Source organism: Pistacia vera, unplaced genomic scaffold (assembly GCF_008641045.1).
Source record: "Pistacia vera cultivar Batoury unplaced genomic scaffold, PisVer_v2 Contig729, whole genome shotgun sequence".
Lineage (NCBI taxonomy): Eukaryota > Viridiplantae > Streptophyta > Magnoliopsida > Sapindales > Anacardiaceae > Pistacia > Pistacia vera.
In genome coordinates this window covers 42,919-69,490 of record NW_022196589.1, presented here as the reverse complement: position 1 = coordinate 69,490, position 26,572 = coordinate 42,919, and the positions used below count along the sequence as shown (strand labels likewise).

At 34.0% G+C, this 26,572-nt stretch overlaps 2 protein-coding genes and 2 pseudogenes across 4 annotated transcripts; 3 read left to right on the top strand and 1 right to left on the bottom strand.

Annotated features, from left to right (window-relative positions):
- Nucleotides 1-84: 84 nt before the first annotated feature.
- Nucleotides 85-3,375, top strand: LOC116114987 (NADPH-dependent aldo-keto reductase, chloroplastic-like). 2 transcript variants are annotated; one of them, XM_031401128.1, is made up of 8 exons: nucleotides 85-363; nucleotides 461-511; nucleotides 599-675; nucleotides 805-892; nucleotides 1,408-1,683; nucleotides 1,817-2,008; nucleotides 2,739-2,795; nucleotides 3,050-3,375. In XM_031401128.1, the coding sequence occupies exons 1-8, from the start codon at nucleotides 244-246 to the stop codon at nucleotides 3,134-3,136; spliced, it is 948 nt and encodes a 315-aa protein (XP_031256988.1). In that variant the 5' UTR covers nucleotides 85-243; the 3' UTR covers nucleotides 3,137-3,375. The 2 variants fall into 2 exon arrangements, with proteins under 2 accessions (XP_031256988.1, XP_031256987.1); XM_031401127.1 differs by lacking the exons at nucleotides 2,739-2,795; nucleotides 3,050-3,375 and adding an exon at nucleotides 2,319-2,590 and having other exon boundaries at nucleotides 88-363; nucleotides 1,817-2,065.
- Nucleotides 3,376-3,841: 466 nt separating this feature from the next.
- Nucleotides 3,842-6,300, top strand: LOC116114990 (annotated as a pseudogene).
- Nucleotides 6,301-6,932: 632 nt separating this feature from the next.
- LOC116114984 (NADPH-dependent aldo-keto reductase, chloroplastic-like) lies at nucleotides 6,933-8,998 on the top strand. Of its 2 annotated transcripts, XM_031401123.1 has the most exons (8): nucleotides 6,933-7,010; nucleotides 7,109-7,252; nucleotides 7,369-7,419; nucleotides 7,518-7,594; nucleotides 7,727-7,814; nucleotides 8,043-8,318; nucleotides 8,402-8,647; nucleotides 8,748-8,998. In XM_031401123.1, exons 2-8 carry the CDS (start codon nucleotides 7,115-7,117, stop codon nucleotides 8,832-8,834), a joined length of 963 nt encoding a protein of 320 aa, XP_031256983.1. In that variant the 5' UTR covers nucleotides 6,933-7,010; nucleotides 7,109-7,114; the 3' UTR covers nucleotides 8,835-8,998. The 2 variants fall into 2 exon arrangements, with proteins under 2 accessions (XP_031256983.1, XP_031256982.1); XM_031401122.1 differs by having other exon boundaries at nucleotides 6,951-7,252.
- A 139-nt stretch (nucleotides 8,999-9,137) lies between these two features.
- Nucleotides 9,138-15,857, bottom strand: LOC116114979 (annotated as a pseudogene).
- Nucleotides 15,858-26,572: the final 10,715 nt, after the last annotated feature.

The window sequence follows — 26,572 nt, the reverse complement described above, 5'->3', positions numbered from 1 at the left end:
CCCATTAATTTAATCGACAATCCCACGGTCAGCAATTGACTTCACTACGATGATGATAAATTTAATCTTACAAACATGTAGAACCATGTAGTTAATTACACACGTGTCAATTAAAAATGAATGAAACCTCTCGAATGGAATCTCCCGCTTTCTCGAGCGCCGTTTCATTTTACCCTATTCACGCACTCTCTCCCTCTTTCTATTTGTGTGTAAAGTAAAACTGCACGCACCTCGGCTTCGAAAATGGCAAATGAAATTCGATACTTTGAGTTGAACACCGGAGCCAAAATCCCCTCTGTTGGATTAGGCACATGGCAGGCTGATCCCGGTGTCGTTGGTGACGCTGTTGCCGTTGCCATCAAGGTTCTCAATCTCACCTTTCTTTTTCATTTCCGATATTTGTCACTGTAATATAACGATCTTTTCAATCCCTAATTATGGTTTATTTTCCTCGCTGCAGGCTGGATACCGCCATATTGATTGTGCTCGAATCTATGGCAATGAAAAAGAGGTAATTACCATATTTTGAAATTGGTTAACTGTTGTGAGTACTATATATGATTATGATCCTAAGATCTAATAAACGTATATTGCACAGATTGGTTCGGTGCTGAAGAAATTGTTTCAAGATGGTGTGGTTAAGCGTGAGGATTTATTTGTTACCTCTAAACTCTGGTTTGTTTTGACTTTATGTTTAATTAATTGCCTTTTACTATCAAGTTTTAAAAGATTTTGGACCTTTGCGTATTTCTACTAAAACGTATATCGTGTTTCAAATCCCTACTAATGGCATGTCATACACAGGTGTACTGATCATGCACCAGAAGATGTACCAGAGGCATTGGACCAAACTTTGCAGGACTTGCAGCTTGATTATGTTGACTTATACCTTGTATGTTCTTTCCTGATTAAAGATTGTAGCCTTGTTTTATCTGTTAAAATTAGCACTGTGGTTTCTATAGACCACCAATGTATCTCTAATTCAGACAATCTTCTTAACTTTCATTAACCACCATAATTTCCTTGTTGTCTCTTTATTTAATAATCTTTGATGGTGTCTCTTGATGAACCATATACCCTTCATGTAATAGCATGGATCGCTTATATCGTCATAGTCCATGCTTTAGTACTGCTATTATGCTATTTTTGGGAGCCTAACTTGGAAAAAAAATAAAAAAAAAACTGTGCTGGACTTTATTGTATCTAAAACATGTACTTAAATTTTGAATTTGTGGAGGACTGTCAGAAGTTGCAACCAAATTATTTAATCCCTTGAGCTTTGTTGCGTCACCTTCATCTTGTAGTTTGAGATTGTATATTACTTTTGGTAGCTTATATGTTTTATAAATATATTGATTCATAACTGAGGAACTATTCTTAATTTTAAATGGCTGCCAATTTTTGAAGATTCATTGGCCTGTTAGCATGAAGAAAGGGTCTATTGGCTTCAAGCCTGAGAATCTTGTTCCACCAAATATACCTGCCACATGGAAAGCCATGGAGGGACTCTATGATGCTGGCAAGGCTCGAGCTATTGGTGTGAGTAATTTTTCTTCAAAGAAGCTTGGAGATTTGTTGGAAGTCGCACGGGTGCCTCCTGCTGTTAACCAAGTGGAGTGCCATCCTTCATGGCAGCAAAATAAGCTACATGAATTCTGTAAATCTAAGGGTGTTCACCTATCTGTAAGTGGGCATATTCTCAAGTATTTTTTCAGTTTTTGCTTGTTGCTTTTGGATTATCTTTTTACCTATATATGATTGGAAAGTTCTTCATTTAGTTTGATATCTTGGCCAACTTTATTTATTGTTTTATTAGGGATATTCTCCATTGGGTTCTCCGGGTACAACATGGCTCAAAAGTGAAGTTCTCAAGCATCCAGTACTAAATACGGTTGCTGAGAAATTAGGCAAAACTCCTGCACAAGTTGCTCTGCGCTGGGGCCTGCAAATGGGTCATAGTGTGCTTCCCAAAAGCACAAATGAAGAGAGGATAAAGCAGAACCTTGATGTCTATGGCTGGTCTATACCCGACGATTTATTTGCCAAGTTTTCTGAAATTGAGCAGGCAAGTAACTATTGTATTGTAATATTGTTTTTGTTGTGATCATTATTATTCCTATTCTTGGTGTGATTTTAAGGTTTTGCGGTCGCAAATCTTTTAATAATAAGGTTGGTGTTAAAAATGTTCAGCATACTAAATTATAAAAGCCCTGGATATGTATCAATTTGAATATTTGAGCTGCTTGTATATAATGCTTTTGCAAGGTTTAGTTTGGTGAACCCTTCTCTGACCGATGGTTTGGTTTTCAATTCTGCAGGCTAGGCTGATAAGAGGGACTTCATTTACCCACGACACTTTCGGTGTATACAGGTCTGTTGAAGAACTCTGGGATGGTGAGATTTGAGGAAATGCAGTATTTCATATTTAGAAGGAGATCAAGAGGATAGCCTTGATACCGATCAAAGCTCTTTCGATGTTCGCTCTTTTGAAATTTGAGACTTTGTAGTGAAGTAATGAGTCTTTATTTAGATTCTGCTTATTTCCAGTAATTGATTTCGATTGCATTGATTGGCCTTTGATAAACATCACAGCTCTGGTATAAATTCTAGCAGGGCTAGATAAATAAAAGTTCTGTTAGTGCCTCAATATCTTGAGAATCATTTAATTTTTGTTGTTTGTGTTGTCTCTTTCCGTGTGTTCCACGCCATTGTAGTCACTTCTCCAAANGAACCTTGATGTCTACGGCTGGTCTATACCTGATGATTTATTTGCCAAGTTTTCTGAAATTGAGCAGGCAAGTAACTATTGTATTGTAATATTTGTTTTTGTTGTGATCTTTATTATTCCTATTCTTGGTGTGATTTTAAGGTTTTGCGGTCGCAAATCTTTTAATAATAAGGTTGGTGTTAAAAATGTTCAGCATACTAAATTATAAAAGCCCTGGATATGTATCAATTTGAATATTTGAGCTGCTTGTATATAATGCTTTTGCAAGGTTTAGTTTGGTGAACCCTTCTCTGACCGATGGTTTGGTTTTCAATTCTGCAGGCTAGGCTGATAAGAGGGACTTCATTTACCCACGACACTTTCGGTGTATACAGGTCTGTTGAAGAACTCTGGGATGGTGAGATTTGAGGAAATGCAGTATTTCATATTTAGAAGGAGATCAAGAGGATAGCCTTGATACCGATCAAAGCTCTTTCGATGTTCGCTCTTTTGAAATTTGAGACTTTGTAGTGAAGTAATGAGTCTTTATTTAGATTCTGCTTATTTCTAGTAATTGATTTCGATTGCATTGATTGGCCTTTGATAAACATCACAGCTCTGGTATAAATTCTATTAGGGCTAGATAAATAAAAGTTCTGTTAGTGCCTCAATATCTTGAGAATCATTTAATTTTTGTTGTTTGTGTTGTCTCTTTCCGTGTGTTCCACGCCATTGTAGTCACTTCTCCAAATCCATGAGCAAAGTAGATCCATTTATATAACTATATTGGAATTGAAATATAATCCATGAACAAGTGAAATCCTTGTGGTTTTGGATTCTTTTTATAGGATCTTACTAGTTGTTTCTAGTTTAAAGATAAATTAAAAAACCATAAAAATTAAAATCATTAATCACAGGAATGGGTAATATAGATGAGAGGTGGAAAATAAATAAATAAATAAATATATATATATATATATAAGTCATTTTAAGGCCTCTATTATTTGCTACAGCCCATAACCAAGCCCAAACTAAAAATTTTTAGTAAAAACAAGGGCGAAGAAAATATAAAATCCTAAAACCCTTCCCCCAAACCCCTAACAAACGCCAAATATAAAAGCCTAAAACCCTTCCCCCAAACCCTAACAAACGCCAAAACCCTCACCAGCTTTATTTACTCTTCACCCAATTCTCTCCAAAAAGAAAAACAATGGCGTTCAACTTGATGCTTCGCAGAGTATCCTCTTCCGTCCTCCCTCTCGCTGTCCGCGCCGTTGGATCTCCAAGAACCTTCCGCAGTGTAATCTCCGCCGTTCTCAGTGTTGAAAAGGGCACTCTGAATCGGACCCATCTCGTTCCCTTTCTACACTTCTCTACCGAACCAAGCTCCGATGAGAACGTCCTTGGAATCCTCGGTAACGAGATTGAATGCGCTGAGAAACCCCACGTAAGCTTTCCTTTTCTTTATCTCCTTTTCTTTTCCTTATCTTGTATTTTAAGTTCCACTTTGATCCTAAAATACAATTATTTTATATTTTCTTGAATTAAAGGAAAAAAAATTTAGTTTTTTGCTTCTTATAAACATTTCTTATTAAATATCTTGGATTTTGCAAACTAGAAGAATAACAAATATGCTTGTATCTTCCATAAGTAATCACTTGTTTCTTAATTAGGGATGTGTGTTTACTATATCTGAGGTAGCTACAAAGTGATTATTTTTTTCCAACTTAATGTGTGGAATTTTGGTTTTTAAATTTTAAGAAATAGTCCATAAGCGCTACTGCATAAATCCCAGGTTTTTCTATCAGAGAACATATACTGATTCCATGGTAGAGATCACTAAACAATAAAATTGTTCGGGTGTATTGTTTATGGCATCTTATTTTGACCTCAAAGTTTCTCGTATTTCTATGCGTGTATCGTAAAAGATTTAGCTGTGAAATTTCTGTAAAGACTATATATATTTGTGTTTCTTTTCCTGGTTTTCTTATCCTTAGTGGTTGTTATTCAAACATCTTATTTTGCTTACAATTGAATTTTATGGCGGGAAGATACTCTTATTCTTTTCTTTTAAGTGAAATAGGTTTTAGAGAGATGATTGCTGACCAATTTGATGATCTTTTTACTCTCCTTCTTTACTGACATCTGAACAGGAAGACGAAATTCCGGATGGGTTTCCTTTCAAAATTCAGGACAATCCTGGAGAAAGAACCGTATTACTCACAAGAGAGTATCAGGATGAACTTATCAAAGTGGTAGTTGACATGCCTGCTCCTTATGAAGATGAGGATGAAGCTGAAGATGAGGATGGCAAAGAAAATGAGGCTAATGATCAGCCAATTACGCCTTTGGTTGTATATATATCAAAAGTAAATGGCGTGCGCCTGGAATTTTGTGTATCTGCCTACCCTGATGAGCTTGCAATTGATAGCTTATCAATAAAGCAACCTAGTCCTGGAGGTTCTGGAGATTATCTTGCTTATGAAGGGCCCGACTTCACGTAAGCATAAGCAAGCACGTCATAATAATAAAAATAACATTTCTAATTTCATATACATTTTCTCTTTTTTTTTTTTTTTGGTTTCATTTTCTGATTGTTCTTTTTCTTTGTTTCTTTTTTCTAGTGATTTGGATGAAAACTTGCAGAAGGCTTTCCATAAATATCTAGAGATAAGAGGGATCAAACCTAGCACAACAAACTTCTTGCACGAGTACATGGTCAACAAAGACAGTAAAGAATACTTGANGAGAGTATCAGGATGAACTTATCAAAGTGGTAGTTGACATGCCTGCTCCTTATGAAGATGAGGATGAAGCTGAAGATGAGGATGGCAAAGAAAATGAGGCTAATGATCAGCCAATTACGCCTTTGGTTGTATATATATCAAAAGAAAATGGCGTGCGCCTGGAATTTTGTGTATCTGCCTACCCTGATGAGCTTGCAATTGATAGCTTATCAATAAAGCAACCTAGTCCTGGAGGTTCTGGAGATTATCTTGCTTATGAAGGGCCCGACTTCACGTAAGCATAAGCAAGCACGTCATAATAATAAAAATAACATTTCTAATTTCATATACATTTTCTCTTTTTTTTTTTTTTTGGTTTCATTTTCTGATTGTTCTTTTTCTTTGTTTCTTTTTTCTAGTGATTTGGATGAAAACTTGCAGAAGGCTTTCCATAAATATCTAGAGATAAGAGGGATCAAACCTAGCACAACAAACTTCTTGCACGAGTACATGGTCAACAAAGACAGTAAAGAATACTTGAGGTGGTTGTGTAACCTCCAGGAATTTCTTCAAAAGTAATATTATGAACAAGCCATGACTTTTTTCGTGGTTTGTTTATAAGGTGGTGCTCCATCTACATCTTTTTTATGTGTTTAAGTATTTATCTTACTTTTCAAGTGTTCTTAACGCTGCTTGGTACTCTTTTACTGTGAGAGATTTTGGTGGGTTATGTTTCCCATGAAGTTTAATAGGCTATAGGCATTTCAAGACATTTCGATTTTGATATTCATTCTTGTGCTGAACCCGTTTATATATCAAGATGGAAGCACTTCTTGATTACTTTAATTTTCAAGAGATGTATCTTTTGCTCCTTTATTGCTTGTTTAGCCTCACTCGTTTCTTGGCCAGTTGACTTTATCTTCATGATGGAACTGATCACAGAAAAATAATATGTTGCTTTGGTTCCTTCATCCTTGAAAGAATGCACTTCATAGTTCATACCCTAACAATTGAAAGGAAAAAAAAAATGGCTGTATTTTTGGAATCAATGATCAGTTTTTGCAGACCATCATCTTTCCTATCCTCACATCTACCTTGAATAATTCTTTACCTGTGCTTTAATGCACGAGCATATGAAATGTAACTGTGTAAAAATATTATTAATTTACTGCCAATTGTCATGCTTTCAGTTATTTTTTAATTTTTCATTTTCAACTCTGTTAAAATAAGAATGATTAGCTTGATAGAGAGATGGAAGATGAGGCCACTTGGGAGCATGGCCGCCCCTTAATCCTCTGATCTCATTTTGTATATTATATCATTTACCATTTAAAAATAAGTTTAGGCAAACAAAACCATCTAAAATTATAATATATATTATTTCCTCCTCGTCAAGCAAGCATAAGATCCAATTTTGTTGCCGTGAATCCCTATGTAAATGACACCAGCCACCAATACAAAGGTTTGAAAATTGAAAAAAGTGTAGTAGCCACCAGTTGTCGAGTCTGAAGCAGAAAACATCTCTGGGTCTGTCAAACTATGTTGCAAAAAGTTAATTATTATTTATGGTTCCATAGGTATTCTATAAATCTACTCTTTGTTCTTCATTTAAATACCAATCTAACTACAACTCTTTCATATGGTATATATAATTATATTTTTTGTTTTACTTTAGAAGAATATGAATAATCATAAACAAACTCTGCATGGCCCTTCACATTTTGATCTCAATACTGGAGCTAAAATGCCCTCTGTTGGCCTTGGAACATGGAAAGCTCCACCAGGTGTTGTAGGTCAAGCTGTCATTGCCGCTGTCAAGGTTCTACTTTTACATTTTATTTATTTTTGTTAATTTAATTAGTCTTTAGTTGTGGCTACAAATATGACATTTTGAGTTCTGGAATCATAAAATCTTTGGTTTCAACATTTTTTCAGGCTGGTTACAGGCACATTGATTGCGCTAAAGTTTATGACAATGAAAAAGAGGTGATAAAATTTCCTCATACAAAAGAAGTTTGTTTGCTCTACACATTGTTGTTTTTATGTAATTGTTATTTTTCTTGTTCATATTTGTTGTGATGCAGGTGGGTGCAGCTCTGAAGGAACTCTTTTCCACTGGTGTTGTGAAGCGCAATGAGATGTTTATCACATCTAAACTATGGTATCTGTTTCTTTTTTACGCAATTTTCTTTTCTCCATTGATCACAATTCATGAATATAAATGAGTAAATTTTTAGATCAGTTAAAAGAGAAATGTTCCCTCATATATCTGACTTCAATTTGAAATTTGCAGGTGTAGCGACCATGCACCGGAAGACGTTCCTAAAGCTCTGACTAGAACTTTAGAAGATTTGCAACTCGACTATGTTGATCTGTATCTCGTATGCCTCTATAATTTACAGTTGGACATTTTATTTTAATCACAGTTTGTGTTGTCTCAAAAAAAAATCTAGGCTCATGTTTGATTGGGACCAGCCTTGCCCAGAATTTTTTGTCTATACAGCCCATTAGATCATGGAAAATATGTTGGTCATACAGTAGCTTTTGTATACTTTCATCTGCAGTTTTTGTGTTTTGAGCCGAAGTGTGAGCTTTGCTTTGCTTCACAGATGCATTGGCCATTTCGAACAAAACCTGGCGCATGCGGGTTTGATCCTGAAATCATGCTGCCCTTATGCCTTCCAGAAACCTGGACTGCAATGGAGGGTTTGTATAAATCTGGAAAGGCACGTGCGATTGGAGTGAGCAACTTTTCCACAAAGAAGTTGCAGGACTTGCTCAAATATGCAAAGGTTCAACCTGCTGTCAATCAAGTGGAATGTCACCCTGTGTGGCAGCAACCTTCCCTTCACAACTTGTGCAAGTCTACTAAAATTCATCTCTCGGTATGACTTGAAAGAATCTTCATCAAAATTACTTTGATATATAGCAAATCAAGTTCATTATAACTCGGAAAAGTTTCTTGCAGGCATATTCCCCTCTGGGATCTCCAGGGTCTTGGATGAAGGGTGAAATTTTGAAGGAGCCAATATTGAATGAACTTGCTGAGAAACTTCAGAAATCACCAGCACAAATAGCTCTACGCTGGGGTCTTCAGATGGGTCATAGCATCCTCCCAAAGAGCGTAAACGAAAGTAGGATCAAAGAAAACTTAAACCTGTTCGATTGGTTTATTCCTCCAGATCTCTTCTCCAAATTTTTGGAAATCCACCAGGTAACTTGCTGGCATGTTCAATTTTTTGCCTATATATAAACTGTCTGGAATTTGCCTAGTCAATACTCATTACATAAATCCTGGTGGTGTATGTTTTCAGCAAAGACTCCTCCGAGGGAATTTTGCAGTCCATGAAACTAAAAGTCCCTATAAAAGCCTTGAAGAATTGTGGGATGGGGAAATATGAGATGATACATCTTTCGATTTATTTCTATTAAAACTACAGTGATGTTGATCCTGTAACCGTACGCCAATAATGCAGAAGCAAGCCGCTCCTATTTATCTCAAAGAAGAATATACAGTCCCAAATTGAGGATCTTGTCATAGAATAGATTAACGTTTTGTACAGTTTTGCCATCTCTAATGGTCAGCATTCTGTACTAAAAATTTATGCCCCATTCGAAGTTACATGAACAACTATATGGTACTATTCATTTTCTTCTTAAATTAATATAGCTAATCTTGCAGTATGAGCAAACGACATTTGCACTTCTAATCAAAATACGAATTGGTAGTCATTTATTTAAGAAAAATTATAACTAAACACATGCTCTAAGCATGATCCAAGTACAAAACCTGGAAACAATTATAAGCAAAAGTCGATAAATATACATCAAATGGAGCAGCTGGTGAAATATAATACAAGAAAAACCCAGAAGCGTGCAGATATAATTTAAAACCATAATCTTTCAGGACTACAAAGGAAGATCCTTGTGAGAGTAAATGACCCCGTTATCACCATCGACCACGTGCCCACTCCCCTTCAAAATCCTACGTTCATAACAAAAAGCAATTATCAGGTTGGACGTACCAAACATGGTTCCACATAACATTAGCTAGAAATTTTGAATAAGAAAGTTCACTCAGAATTGCCATACCATCGGGTTGTAAGCAATCCTTCAACGCCGACAGGACCTCGAGCATGAATCCTGCTAGTACTTATTCCGACCTGTATATCCATCAAATAAATCCGATAATGCAAAACACAAAATCATGAGTGTCTAAAACCAGTAGTTCAGTAAAGTCATATACCTCTGCACCAAGTCCAAACCGTGCCCCATCACAGAATCGTGTACTTGCATTATGGAATACTGCCGCGCTGTTGACATCAGCAGAAAAGCCATATTGAAGATTACCAACCACAAACTATGAAGAAATTTTTGGCAGATTATTGAACTCGAGAAGATTAGATTGAATATACCTATGCAGCTCAAAACATTGCAAACAAAGAAGGCATATATCGATCTAGCAATCCTTCGGCTAAATGTTATATAGCAAAAGTGTTTTGGAATCCCAAAAGACATCAGAAAAAAATGACTATAATTCTCAGATTGAGGGAAGTACACTCTAAAATAAGGAGAATTAAAATGCCCTCATCAAGAGAAAGAAAAGACTGCAATCATGGAAGCACCATCTTCAGCAAGAACCCATAACACCAATACGTTCACTGCTGGAAACATTGCTTCACTCATAGGTTTTCTCTAGTTGGTGAATCATCACATGTACTACTCCTAAGCCACTTGATTACCAGGTTTTCCATCATCAAAGTTGGAACAAATCTTTTAATTCTCTTTTATTTTTTTTATTTTTATTTTTTTTATTTTTATTTTTTTTTCCTACTCATGGTGTTAGGGTGTATCAATAGTTGGTGTAGCAATGGTCTTGACATTCCTTAAAAATGGGAAAAAGTTGAAACAGGTCTTAGATTTACGCACAGCATGGATCCTTCTGTCTCTTTTATGAAAACAAAAAGCAAAGTTGTGAATGGTGACTGTGAAGGAGATATATTCAGGTGGTTATAACAAGTGATGTTGCCAGTGTCACCTAAATTGGCAGGTCAGGGACTTTACTGACTGCTGCCATATAAAGTATTCATGGTCTGATATGCACCATGTTGACAACCTCAAATCCTTTTTAGTCATTCATAGCTACCGCTGAAATCAATGTCCAAGTTCTTCAAACTAATTTTCTCTTTAGAACAAAAACATTCTCCTCTATCTAATATTCTCTTCAAAAGCAGGGTTACAATGATATCTTAATGGTATCTTTCCTCCTAAAAACTGGCTAATTTGGTTAATAAGATAAGCCATCATCATGTACATGTTGAACTGCATATGAAAAATCAGGCTTACCTATCAACTTGATGTAAAAATATTTCAGCAACTTCATGATTTTCTGTGACAATGCAATCTGTATGAGCACTGCAGAAAAAGAAGTTTGAAAGAAGTTAAAAGTAAAAAATAAAAATAATACTAACTTCATCCCCAAGAAGTTTCAAACTAAAGAAAAAATAAAATGATGTCAATGATATTATAACATGCCTTCCATGTTGATGTATATGGTTGATGGCAGCATGAACATCATCCACAATTTCAATTGTGCACGCCAGTGAATTGTACTCGTGATGGAATGAGTGTGTCTCCGGAATATTTAACAAATTACTTGCTCTTGGACCTCCAAATAATTTAACACCTGCAGAAGATGAATTTGCAGTTGGGAAGATATTTGTCAATGCAATCTCCACCTCAACAATTTAACAGAACTGGTCATGCACTAAAGTGTCATCTTAAATCTAGACTTTCAGGAAAGTAAACTTTTGCTGTGCCAAATTATCTGGTCTCAACCAACACTAAACTCATTCCGGGATTACAGTTCTTGATTCAGAACAACAATCTTAAAATAAATACTCTCAGACAACACACCAATAGAATGTACCAGCTGTTATCCATTATAATTAGAACTGTGGGATAGTTATTTATGCATACCTTCACGCTGAAGTTCTACAATAATCTCAGTGAGTTTGGGATTACTTGACAAATCCTTGTGTACCAGAAGCGTTTCCTGGAAATATCATGATAAAAACAAGAGGCAGATATGTGACAAAAAATTCAGACCAGAAAATTCTTGAACATTGCAATAAACACAAGTTGAAGTCCTTCAAATATGGTCATGGGCACACATATCAGTACACATTTGTAGTTAGTCAAATGGAATGTGAACTGGAATTACCATAGCATTACAGGCTGCAGGATAATCTATCTTTGCATCCAGAACAATGTGTGCTGCCATCTCCATGTCAGCCGATTTATCAAGATAAACATGACAAATTCCATCTGAGAAAAAAAAGCTGCAACTTTAACAGAAGCTTGAGTTTGTGTATTATGACAGAGAGGGACATCCTTTCTTACCAGCATGACCAAGAACAGGAATTTTTGTTGATGCCTTGATTTCAGAAACAAGCTTATTGCTGCCTCTGGGGATGACAAGATCTATAACATCATCAAGCTGTGCAAATAAAATTAGTTATAAAATCACCATATACTAAAGAATCAACAACAGCTTCACAACTCACTATCCACCTTGAGCAAATCAGGAATCTCTTCTCTCGAAGTCACAAGTCCAATGAGTTTCTCACCCACAGTATCTGGGATGGCTGAAGTGATGACCTACAGAACGAATGAAATTTGGAAACAATAATAACCAGTATGGCAAGGCTAGATGATTAACTTTATTTTCAAGTACAAGGAATCGTTGCTTAAACTCGGTGAATCAAACCTTGTGCAGGATTGCATTTGATCGCTTAGCTTCTTTACCTCCTTTCAGCAGCAGACCATTTCCACTACGGATGGCCAATGAAGCTATCTATTGAAGCATTTGAAACAGAGAAAGGGTCAATCAATCAAGATAAATACTACAAGCACACCATGAAATTTAGCTATAAGCTTAACATCAACTAGTTGAAAGCCATGCAAAGATCAATTTTGCTATCCCTGCTTAGAATATAAACACAAAGGAGAAAAACCTAACAACAGAAAAAGAAGATTCAAGGCTCAAAAATTTAACCAGATCAACAAAATATTATACTCAGACATTTCATTCCCGTTAAAAAACTGAATAAAAAAACATAGGAGATACTCAAGTTATCTCAAATATTAGATATGAAATCATCCATACAGAAATACTCACCGAATAAGAATACATTGCTAGGGGTGTAATACCAGAACAAGTTCAGACATCTACTTAAAGGACCAAGAAACAAATCAAAGATCATGTTTACTATTCAACCTTCTAACACTACTTAGGGTGGCAAAAGACTTTGAAGATCAATAGTCTGAGGTACATGCCACCAAGCCCCTTTTACATCTCTTTACACATGCCTATCAGTTGATGTCAATAAACCATGATGCAAGTTTGTGCTGAAAGAATACAGAACAAAAGAGGAAGGAACCTAACATTAAGGGAACTACAATAATAAACGAGAGGAATGGAGAAATTCTCGTCATTGGTGTGGATAGGAAGATCTGTTTATGATATAGTTCAGTTATAGGTCCACCATAAATACCTTACAACAAAATCGATAAATACAACTACAGTTTCTCATTACAAATATGTTAACAACATATAATGTCTTATCAGTAAAATACATGCTTGAGGATTTGATAAAAAGTGTATTATCTTTTACCTGGACTAGGGCATCCGGTCGAGATTCAAATACAATCAAGAGGACACCCAAAGGACTTGATGTTTTCTCCAGGACAAGTCCATCTGCAAGCTGAATGAAAAAGCAATTACCAAAAGGGTTAAAGTCAGAAATGATTAATGCAAAGAAACAGTAGGATACTCAGATTCATTTTTATTGGCATACTATTAAAACTTGGTCTCATTTCTACACTACAGCATTCAACTTGAAAACAGAAGCTGTACATCAGAAATAAACTCATTCTCATAGAAAGAAGACCTATGACATAAATATCCTTGGTTCATGGATCACCAAACTAAAAGAATTCTGGAAGTAATCCTGACCTCTGTTCTCTTTAAAATACGACCAATGGGTTCTTCCATGTCTGATAGTACACGGATGGATTTTGCAAGACTAGAGATCTGTAAAGAACAATAACAAAAGACTATGAGATAGGGTTTCCTATCAAACTCCATCATAAAAGAACTACAGTAATCAACAGGTGCTTGCCTTCCCAGGCTTCAGGGCCAAACGAGATATTAGTGATTTCCCATAACCAGCCTCTTGAGCAGCAGCAATGTCAGCTTCATTCTCAGCTTTAATCAAGCTTTCATTTGCTTCTAGGGCATCAGCTACATCCAATAAAATTTTCCTCCTTGCTTGAGGCTGTAAAGCCTGCAGTTGGGATAATTTATTTTAAATATTCAAACTTCCAATCTAACTACTTATTTGATAGTTTTAATTAAAGTGTCCACAAATATCAAAAGTTTAGGAGATGAAAATAGACACTGAAATAGACTACCTGAAGCCGTCTAGAACATTCCCGTGCTGCAACTGCCATCTGACGTGCACCAACTTCTTTCACTGAAATCCATAAATGAGCATCTTCGTGAAAGAGAGTGCCAACACGCTCTCCCTCAAGTACCTTTAGAATGTTGTCGGTGGCATAGCCGCTTCAAAAGAGATGGAACCAGAATCAGAGTACAACCAGGAACTGTCCAGACTACACAAGAAAACTAGCATGCTTTTTACTACATTTAAATGACAAGATAACTGATCTATAAACATATCCCAACATAACAAACGAAAGCAAAGCATCTGGACTAACAATTGATGAAGGCCCAATTGCAATATTTGTGGGTCTTGCTAAAAGTACCAGACTAAGGTTACCACACGTGATTTGTAACTATTACTAGTCTTGCATTTTGTGTTTTAAGTTCACATTCCGTGTCACAACTCATGTTTGTTGCAAGTTTCACATCTGATGTTATGAGTATAACGTTTCAAGTTACAAAGTTACATAACAATGATTCTCTTTGGTATACTATCAAGATTATCAGTCTGGTAGAGTAGCTTTTGCCAATTGTTACAAACTTTGGTCATACCTAGTAATAACAACAGGGATACCAGCAGAAGCTGCGCAGACAGCAGCATTAACCTTAGCAGTCATACCCCCTCTACCAAGCCTTGACTTGTCTCCAAATGTAATTTCTGATTGTTTTTCTTTTAAATATGTGTGGATCAGCTTTGAGTTTGGCTCATTTGGAGGACCACTATATAGGCCATCTACGTCACTCAACAAAACAAGAAGATCAGCTTTTAGTTCCAGAGCCAATAGGCCTGCCAGACTATCATTATCCCAAAATATGCCAGATGAATCCTGCAAACAGTTTTTATGATTAGAGGTAATAGGGCATGTTTTCAAAACGCAAATGAGCAATTCATACAAACAAAAACAGAATTAAGAAACCACAAAATGTATCAGGAAAAAAAAAAACAAAGGAAATTTGATCTGAAGGGCCCAAACATAGTAACTGTTGGGAGGTTTCATTGCCATGATCACCTAGTACAACAAGCTTGATAAGTGTTTTACATTTTTCATACATATCGTTCAATTCAAGGCTTTAGTCCTTACAAATAATAACTTGAATAATTGCCTTTGTTGTGATCCCCTTTGCCTGGGCCAGTACTTCATAGTAATTTGTGCTTATAGTGTTTGGTCAATTTGATGATCTGGTGGAGGGCTATATAATCACCTCCTAACACAACAGTTTACGTGTTGCATGCATTCATGTATGAGCATGCTAGGTAATTCGTGTATCTAGGATATATACATGAGAATCATTTGACTCTAATCTCCCAAAACTGAAATGATAAACTGCAAAAGGATTTATGATACACGAGGGCTTAGAACATAAGCCAAGCCATAAGAGCCTAGCAAGACATTACTAATGAGTTCCTATCTGAAGTTGTTAATTTGAGCTCAACTAGCAATATTACACTTACGGATAATATTCAAACAGTAACATAATTCCTAAATCCTAAAGGGAGGAATAAAAGGAAATTATCATAACAAAGTATGCCACAAAAATCTTTTTTAATCAGAAGTAAATAAATACCTATATGGTGCTTCCTAGTACTGAGCATCATTCTCATTAAAAAGGGGAATACTTTAGAGATAACAACGATGAACAGTTCAGAGAGCTGCTTTCTGAAATCTTCATTCCTAAAATCATTATCTGTCACAAGAAGTTGAGATGAGGTGACATCAAGCTGCATTAAAAAGGATATCATGGTAGCCTTACAAGAATGGATTTGGCAAATGAACTAGAAAGCAGGGTGAAATTAAAAAAGCACAAAACTAGAGATCACATTCCAAAAAAAAAAAAAAAAATTAAAAAAAAAAAATCGATAAATCTTACCTGACTGAACAGTACATCATAAAGAGCCATAAGACTGCTCTGCCCGACAGCTGCAAAGCTTCCCCCAAGCTCATTTTGTGGTTTTGGAGATCAGCCAAACTGCAAATAAGTATTGATTCTCAATTTACTAAGTACAATTTAGGTATAACTTCTACTACTAGCCAAAAGATTCAACTAATTAAACAAACGGGCACAATACTTAAAGGAAGGAAATTCTCAAAAAGATTCAATTAATCATTAAGGAAATTATAAGAACCTGCTATTGACCAATTTCCTGTATTTTAGTCTTTGGCGACCAAGACCAACCGCGCCTGAAGAAACTAAAATGACCTATAATTTGAGAAATTAGCTCTTAAGCTGCAAGACAATTTATTTGAAAGTTACATCATCATCTAAAACAGCATAATCCATGGTTGACTGTTAATTCCGGAATACTCTTCTATCTCTTTTATCTAAATCAAATTAATAAATTAATGTCCAACACACCTGCTCACAAAGAGCTCCAAGTTGCCCAATGCTAACCTTCCATCACCACGAGTAACCACAGCTGTTCCAACCTCATTGAATTCAAAAAAAAAAAAAAAAAAAAAAAAAACGAAATTAATTCAAGAAACATCAACAATAGCCTCAAATTGAAATTAATGAAATCTAAATTTAAATGCTGCTAGATTGAGACTAAGCCATTGAATTAAACCTTAAGTGATTATCACATCTTGCTTCCTTTTCTATACATGTCATACGGAATATGTTTACGACAAAATATATAGATTTAAATAAATGAAAGTACAAACTGAATGCACAAGAGAAGAAACAAAAACAAAACAAAAACAAAAAAAAAAATCTGACAGGGTGAAGCGAAGTTACCTTAACGACAAGACGCCTAACGTCTTGACGAAAGCTCGAGTAGGATCCATGGAGTCCTCTTCGAAGGAGGGGAGAGGAAGAAGAAGGGTGAGTCAAATCAGGGGAACAGAAAACCAGCAAAAGAGAGGGTGGACAAGCGTTCAACTATCAAATGACGAGACGGCGCCAAGCACGTCAAGGAGTTGGAGGTCAAGTAGTATTTATACAATGCATCCTGGTCATCATACTATTATTAAATCATGATAAATTTCTTATCCTGCACGGATGGTTGAGGAACTTAATATCTTTACAGTTTAGTAGGATAATATAATATTTCTCTTTTTATTTAATAATATAATATTTTTTTAATGACGTCGTTTGGGAATCATCATGGTTTGAGACCTCGTGGAGGTCGATGGTAATTTGAGTTTGAGGTGTTAAGTGGGTTGGTGAATAAAGACAAACGTATAATCGGCCGCGTCGCAGACACAGACGACCATGTGGTTCCCACTCTTTCTGCACATCATATATTTATAAATTATAGTTATCTCTTTTTATTACTTTCTATTTTTTGATAACGATGTAACTTTTGCCAACGGTAACATCAAAAATCTAATAAAAAAGGCCGTCCATTCGTCTAGCAAAACAAAAATCAAGCGTATTGTTTTTAAATAACGCTAAATGTGACAAAGTTAACGTGCAGTTAAAGGGAAAGACCTTGGCTCCTTTGTGTCATAATTTTGTGCTTTTGAAAAAAGTTTTTTTTTGAAAAAAAGTTGAATTAAACGGGTATTATGATGTAAGATTTATAACTTAATACCCCTTATGTTTGTTTTTTTACAAAAATACTCCTATAATAAAATATTAAAAGTTAATAAACACCTCCAACTCACCCTCAAATACGGACAGCTGACCATTTTTGGCAGTGGTCACCGAAATTTGATAAATGTGGATGTTAGGGTGTTTTTATAATTTTTTTAAAAAATATTAGAGCTATTTAATTAAATTAACAAATTTAAGGGATTTAAAAAAAGTTGAATAATATTGTGAGTTTTTTTGGTATTTTACTGTTTAACTTTTTAGAGAATGTAAAATAGTATTCCCAAAAACCAACCAAAGGAAACCCTTATTACTCAAATCGTTTCGTTCGTCACATAAGATCTATATTTTGTATTTAAATATTCAGTCTATCATTCGTGAATTTAATAAATATTTAATATACTGTTTATTTTTAATTTTTTTTTTTTGGTGACCAAGTATCTGGCCAGCTTGCTTGCATGATCTATATTTTGTATTTTAAATTATTAAGATGTATCTTTCTTGAATTTAATAAATATTTCTTTATTTCTATTTTTATCTTTTGAATGACTGAGGAACACCTCAACTAATCTACTAAAATTTTAAAATTGACGACCATGTAAGTTCTTCAGTGGTCACTCTCAAATTTAGAAACTCATAAAATTTCTTTTTGTTATTTTTTACTACTACTTAGTGATTTAAGTATTTTTTTATTTAAAATATTAGAATACCCCTTATTTTATATTATTTAAGTATTTTAAACTGTAAAACTCAAATCTAATTAGTATATCTAAATCCAACCATCCATGTAAAATAGTTAATTATATATTTTTTTTTTATCATGTGAGATATTCAAACCAATTTGTACGTACCTTAATTAATATTTCGAAATCATAGAATTGTTGGTCCGGTAAAAACTCCAATAACATCCTCGTTAATATACAGGGGTTCAACCCAAGAACTCAATCTCTTTTTTTCTTTGACCTATCTAGAAGTTACAATGTTTTTTAGAGCAAACCTGTTCACCCCCGAGGTTTACCAAAATCTTAAATTTATACCCTTAGTTTCATTTATTTCACATACCCACCCTTAATCTAACATCGTTTCTGTTATTTTAAAAGTTGAAGGGTAAAAGAGTCAAAACCCCATTTCTCTCAACTCACTACCATTGATTGCCCTCCCATCTTCTTTCATCTTCGTCCCTCCTCCGTTCTAACATAAGAACTCCATTTTACACCTTTTTTTTTTTTTCGAATAATACTGCATATACATCATTCTCATATAATATTATATGGCAATATATGATTGGGTGAAAGTTTAATTTTAACTTTAAATTAGTCAATCATATCTTGCCACATAATATTGTATGCAAAATATTGTATAAAAATGATGTATATATAGTATTACTCTTTTTTTACTCATCCTTTCTTCTTCTCTTCTTCTCTTTTCCTTCACTCTTTCTTCTTCTCTTCTCTCGTCCATATTCTTCCTCTTTTTCTTCTTCTCCTTTTTTCCTTCTCTTCTCTACACCAGATTCTTCCTCTTCCTCTCTTTCTTCTTCTCTCTTTCTTCTTCTCTTCTCTCCACCAACTACTTCTCCTCGCCATCCCCACCAAAACCCCAATGCCATCTGGCCACGCTGCTTGCCGTTGTCACCCAACAGTCTTCTAGGTTTACGTCAACAATTTTTTCTTTTTATTTTACAAGACATATAACAAAAAAAAAAGTTTATTATTATAAGGTGAAAATGATTTGTGTACAAACATAATACTCGGATCTTTGATCAATAATCATGTTCATGTTGAGAATTATTCATTTTACCTTTTTTTTTTTTCAAATGCACATGTCTTTAGTATTTTTCTTTAATTTTCAGGAACAAAGGAGGAGCAAACTGGTCGGGGTTTTGGTGGGGATGGTGAGGGGAAGTAGCTGGTGGAGAGAAGAGAAGAAAAAGAGGAAGAATCTGGAAGAGAGAAGAAAAGAAGAAAGAGAAAAGGAAAAGAGGAGAAGAAGAGGAAGAATGAGTATAAAAAAAATGGTGTAAAATGGAGCTCCTGTATCAGAATGGAGGAGAGACGGAGAAGAAGGAGATGAGAGGGTAGTCAATGGTGGTGAGTTGAGACAGATGTGGTTTTGATGCTTTTACCCTTTAATTTTAAAATAAGAGAAACGGTGTTAGATTAAGGGTCATCATTGAAATAAATGTAACCACATGTATCAATTTTAGGTTTTTGGTAAACCTCAGGGGGAACGTGACGTTTGCTCTTTTTTTTATTCGCTGAAGTAGGTGCTTGTTTTAGGGTGGAACCCAAACACTGAGATGACTGATCATCCAATTAATGAATCTTTCTTATTTGTTAAGATGCGGAAAAAATGAGCCACAGACACAATGATTGAGTTTTATAAAATAGTGTGCAAATATCGGGTCAAATTTATTTTTTTAACTTGGCAATGGAAGAGATAAAAAGGGAAGAAAAAAGAGGTTTTTTTTTCCGTAAATTATTGTATTTCTCACCTAACCCAAAGGAAAACGTAGTATTTAGATAATGAAAGGGTATTTTAAAAATGGGTGGATTTGAATTTGTCGATAAGCCATTTTTGAAGGTGTGAACATTTCGTTTAACTCTTTAAATTATTAAGATGTATCTTTCTTGACTTTATATATATATATATATATATATAGTAATAAAGGGTGTTTGGATCAGTTTACATACACCTCAACTAATCATTTAGAGTCTTAAAGTTGACGACTAGATAAGCCTTCATTAACTACTCCTATTAGGGTCTATGAGGATTCGACCTTAAGAACTTATAAAACTTTATTTTGCTCTTTTCTCATCGGATCACTAAGTATTTTTTTTTAATTTAAAATATTAGAATACCTCTTAGTTCTATATTATTTAAGTATTTTAAATTGTAAAACTCAAATATAATCAATATACCTAAACCCAACCATCCATGTAAAATAGTTAAATATAATTTTTTTTAATCATTAGAAGTGTTCGAACTAATTTACATGTACCTTATCTGATCTTTTTAGGCTTTAAAACTATTGGTCAAGTAAGAACTATAATAACACCCTTATTAGTATGTGAGAGACGCAAACTCAAAAATTTATGGAAATTTTTTTTTTCTCTTTTACCATTGGGTCATCCGGGGGTCACAAATTTTTTCTATTTGCTACTTTGGTGGTTATTATGAGATTGAATGATCATCCAACTAACGAATCTCTCTTATTTGTTAAGATGTGGAAAAAATGAGCCACGTGTATACAATGATTGAGTTTTATAAAGTAATGTGCAAATATAATGTAAATTATTGGTGGTACGATGATGGAGTTTTCTAGTAGGAGTAAATATTAAATCAATAACTTTTTTTATAAACTTTTTTTCATAACTCTGACGTGATAATTCATAATTGATAAATTTATAATTAATCAATAGAATTCATATAAAATCTATATGGGATCAGTTATAAATTAACTAATTATAAACTATCCTATCAGAATTATTATAAAAAATTTATACAAAAAGGTTGTTAGAGTATTATTTGTCTGATGGCACGAATAGGTCTGGGAGTTTTAAATTCTAGTGGTGTGACTTTGTGAGTGGAGGAGCAGAGAGTTTTTGCCTTTCAAGTGGGTGAGGCGAATGGGGAACGCTAGTTGATTTATAGATAGAGAAGGATTTGGAACTGTATGGGGTGGTGTGACACCTTGTGATTATTTTTAGATGACGAAAGAGATTGGGAGATATTTGAAGTGACGGTCTGGAGATCGACACGTATAGATATAAGATGACAATGAAACTGCCAAAGCAGCTGCGTGTCAGATACGTTCTCACGTGAAAGGTTTTCAGTTTTCTTCTCAATGGGGCTCACCTCCTCTTGATTATGAAGGGGAATACTAGGACACATGTCTCCTGTGACCTGCCGAAAGTTTTTTTTTTTTTTTAATATAATCAAGATTCAAGAGATTTTGCATATCTGTTTAAGATAATCATAATTAAAGTGATGTAACTTTGTAAGATATTCCGCCAAAATACTTGGAGTATTAATAATCCAGTCAGACAAAACAAGTAAGCTTAATATGTTATTTTTCGATTAGGGAAAAATAATTACAGTACTATTCGATTTTTTGGCCAAACTGAATAGCAAGTACCAGGAAAAATTGTAAAATAAATTTGGTTCGGTTTAGTTTGGTTTATCAATTTTAGATAATATTATGTTGATAAACGAATCTCATAATTTTTCTTTTATAAATCCGACGTGACACTTGAGTTGATATTACTATATCAACTGATGACTTTGACTAAATATAAATGATCGTTTTTTAGGGACGAACAATTATTCATTCATAAGAAATGATTGTTCTTTAATAAAGAATAATTATTCCATAAGAAGGAATGATTATTCCATTCATAATTAATAATAATTCCTTATGAAGGTTTCTTATTAATAGAACGGTCTTTCCTTATAAAAAAATAATCGTTTATCCTTAAGAACGATCGTTTTTTCATAAGGAATGACCGTTCCTTATGAAGGAACAGTTGTTTGTCCCTAAGAACGGTTGTTCATTCATAAATAATGATTATTCACTCCTAAGAAACGACCGTTTGTGTTTAGTCAAAGTCATTTAGTGCTTGACAACTCCCATATCAGGTTTATGAGATTCGTTTGTCAACTTATCTTTATTTATCAATTTTTTAATAAAGGGCTTTTTGATATTTTTGAGAACTTTTTATAATTTTTGAAAAGTATTTAAAAAAATATAAAAAACAAAAAGATAAACTATATTTGGTTTGTTATGTTTCGATTAAAATAAACCAAGAACCAAAAACTATTTTTAGAAAAAAAAACAAAAAAATAAACGATAGTTACGATACTAAACCATACGGTTTTACATTTTTTTTTTATTCACCTTCATTTTTTATAATCAGAGTTTAATCAAAAGCTCAATATGCACACAAAACTCTTGCCTAAAGAAACTGCTTCCCCGACCCTCCCCTGCCCTTTTAGATCGAATGATAGAACGAAATGCCACTTTTATTTTATTTTATTTGAAATTAGTCAGAATATAAACTTGTGATTCTTATTTTATAAATGTAATATTACTTTTTCAAGACGTAGTTTATGAGTTAGTAAGTTATCAAACCTTATTGTTTAGAAAATTACTATAGAGCGGACGATATCAATAGTCCTGAAGCTAGTGACACAATTAACTAACATCACAAATATCTCTCACTAGCACATGTGATAGTTTACAATTGGTTTAGTTAGATGAGATTTATTATTGGACAAGCAAGATCCATACAAGTTGACTAATTGCTAACTGACACATCGTGTTTGCGAGAGAAAGTTACGAGAAGTGTTTGTCAGTGTAGTATTACTCATTAACTAAAGCCTCGTTTTAAGAAAATAATAATACTATACTTATAAATAAATCTTACAAAGATTTTCATATAAAGTGAGGTGATAAAAAACAAATGAAATAGTGAAACAAAAAGTCAAATTTATATTAGTTCAAAAAGTCAAATGGAAAAAAGCCTCATTGAAATATTAGTTCTTGTATATATTTTATATTTTAAAAAAATTAAATTTCTTTCCAAATCATTTTAAAAATCAAATTCCAAACTTCTATTATAGTATCATCTATTCCTTTAATTGATGATATTATTTTTATCATAGTAAGTTTTTTAACGTATTGGGACTTTTGAACTGTTGATTGAGTAAAAGCCCCGTGACTATATCTATTAGTGTTTAGGTTTAAGGAGACTTGAATTCAAGAACTCATAGAACATCTTTTTGCTCTTTTACCATTAGACTATCTAGTAGTGTATCTAGAGTAGTTCAGCTCTACCATTTACTAAGTTATATATGTATCATCATTTATAATTTCATCATATCGATCATGTATCGTATCAAAATAGAAAATTTACTTTAATTTAGTGGTAGTTGCCTAAGCTACCGCGTCAATGATATGTAGACTAATCACTCCAATTAATTGGAGATGGGTTAAGGAAAAACCCATGCATTTCATATTCATAACCATTTAGCCGAATCGGTTAACCGCTATTCCTGAACCAAAACCGAACCGATTAATAGGAAAACCGGTTAGTAAAAATACATATGACATTTTAACCACTCTTCTTTATTACCAAACAAACTTGAAGGCCTTAGCTAAAGGGAGGCAGAAGAAGGGGATTTGAAAGTTAAAATGTTAAAAAATATATTTCTTGAAAATAGAGATATCAATGATATATGAATATCAATTAACTTTAATTAAAAATAAGATAAATATTATTTTAACAAAATATGGATCAAGGTTTTTATAATTAACGCAGTTGGAAAATAAAAGATAGTTGCCTAAACCTTAGGAACGAAATAACAATGAGCTACTCTGAAGAAGCAGGATGTATTACCGAATCGAATGAGGGGTGTGAAATATTTTATTAAAGGGAAGAGTTGAAGTTCCTATGGGGATCAACATAAAAAGATAAAAAAAAAAAATTATAATCCAAACACCACATTGGCAATTATTCCAGCAGTTAGGCTTCCCACAATCTGGTACATAATTATTCTGTAAAAACCACTTCGTCTTGGAGGACCAACCTCACCGCCATAGCAATGCTGCATATAATTATGATGATACATGTTATAGTTCGGGCTGAACCAGAAGGGCCACCACCATAAACATAACCAAAATATGGGACCTGAGGTGGAGCTGGAGGAGGATGTGATTTCAGGACTGGCAGAAAGTTGAAACAAACTCGAAATGGATATCAAAAGTCAAAACAACAGATCCCACACCTGTAGCGCCAAGAACTACACTCATTTTCACAAACCATGCACCAACCAGACGAAGAAGGCTGCAGCGTCAAAGGTTGGTTCGGGTGCAGCAAGTGGCACAGTTTCAAACTTAAATGTTACCCCAAACTTATTAACTCCATACTTATAATTTATAAACCAAAGTATTAGTTAATGAAATAGGCTTTTAAACATTTGAACTTTAAAAAATGACAAACAAAACCCAAACTTATTTTTCACTGGTTTAGTTTGTTTTTTATTTTGAAACTTTAAAAAATGACAAACAAAATCCAAACCAAAATCTTAATTAATGAAATGGGCTTTGGACCATTCAGCATGTTAATTGGGCCTATGCTGGCTAAGGAACCTGTTGCTTGACGGGCTGAAGATGTTTTGGATCTGGGCGGTGAATAGACTTTCTATGGGCTGGGCAGGGAGTATGTTTTTGGGCCTGAAGCCTGCTGTTATGTGGTACAGCTTCTTAGACCCTTTTGGGCAAGGCCTTATGGGCTTTAGTAGAAAGTTTAGAAGAAAGGGATGCAGTCGGGTGGGCCTGCTGGCTTCCTTTTATTTTAGCCTTTTGAGCCTGTTTTATTTGGGATTTCTGGTAAAGGATTGTATATCCTTGTTTTTATTTTCGGTCTTTGTATAGTTTTCTTGGGCCTGCCCAAGGGTGATAGCTTGAAAGGGTGTCTCCTCTTTTAGGCTGTATTTTTTATTATTCTTTTCAATACAATTAAGGAGTTTATTAAAAAAAAAAAAAAAAATTTGAATAGGGCCACTAGCCCACTCATCAAATATATTTACAGGATTAAGGTAAGATTATGTTACTTTATTAAACCAAATTTTGTATGAATAATCATATTAGAATGAGAGAGGAATATCAAGGTCCTTGATAACGAAATGAATAGTGAAGTCTTCTTCAATGACTCATTGCTGTGCCATTTAGTTGAAAATTAAATAAAGACAGTAATTTTAGCTACAGAGTCTTCGTCAATGATACGTAGTACAAATAAATAAAAAGATTCGTCAGTTTTGGGTTGGAATATTAGACCTATCTCTTGTTAAATGGGAAATTATCAATTTAGGTACAATATACTACTAAAATACTTAAAAAAAACGAAGGCACAAATTTCAAGTCTTCCAATTAGAGATATCCTACAGTTAATTGGCGCTCTATAAGGTTAGATTTGACTTCAGATTAGCCTTATTCTTGTGAAAGAATTGTTTGAGGCCAAATTCAACCTACCTTCTTAAGGATTTTTTTTTTTTTTTTTTTTTTTTTTTGTTTGTTTGTGAATCTGGTAATTATCTCCCCTTGGACTCGAACATAAAACCCCATAACTAACCCAACGCCCTATATTAATTGTCTCTTCTCGTAACTCGAGCACAAAACCCTATAATTAACTCCAATAATTAAAGGGGTTGTCATGTTAACACAAGGAGAGAGGTAAGGGTTTTCATAATTCACGCAATTGGATAACNTCTAGCAAAACAAAAATCAAGCGTATTGTTTTTAAAATAACGCTAAATGTGACAAAGTTAACGTGCAGTTAAAGGGAAAGACCTTGGCTCCTTTTGTTCATAATTTTGTGCTTTTGAAAAAAGTTTTTTTTTGAAAAAAAGTTGAATTAAACGGGTATTATGATGTAAGATTTATAAACTTAAAATACCCCTTATGTTTGTTTTTTTACAAAATACCTCCTATAATAAAATATTAAAAGTTAATAAAAACACCTCCAACTCACCCTCAAATACGGACAGCTGACCATTTTTTGGCAGTGGTCACCGAAATTTGATAAATGTGGATTGTTAGGGTGTTTTTATAATTTTTTTAAAAATATTTAGAGCTATTTAATTAAATTAACAAATTTAAGGGATTTAAAAAAAGTTGAATAATATTGTGAGTTTTTTTGGTATTTTACTGTTTAACTTTTTAGAGAATGCTAAAAGTAGTATTCCCAAAAACCAACCAAAGGAAACCCTTATTCACTCAAATCGTTTCGTTCGTCACATAAGATCTATATTTTGTATTTTAAATTATTCAGTCTATCATTCGTGAATTTAATAAATATTTACATAATACTGTTTTATTTTAATTTTTTTTTTTTGGTGACCAAGTATCTGGCCAGCTTGCTTGCATGATCTATATTTTGTATTTTAAATTATTAAGATGTATCTTTCTTGAATTTAATAAATATTTCTTTATTTCTATTTTTATCTTTTGAATGACTGAGGAACACCTCAACTAATCTACTAAAATTTTAAAATTGACGACCATGTAAGTTCTTCAGTGGTCACTCTCAAATTTAGAAACTC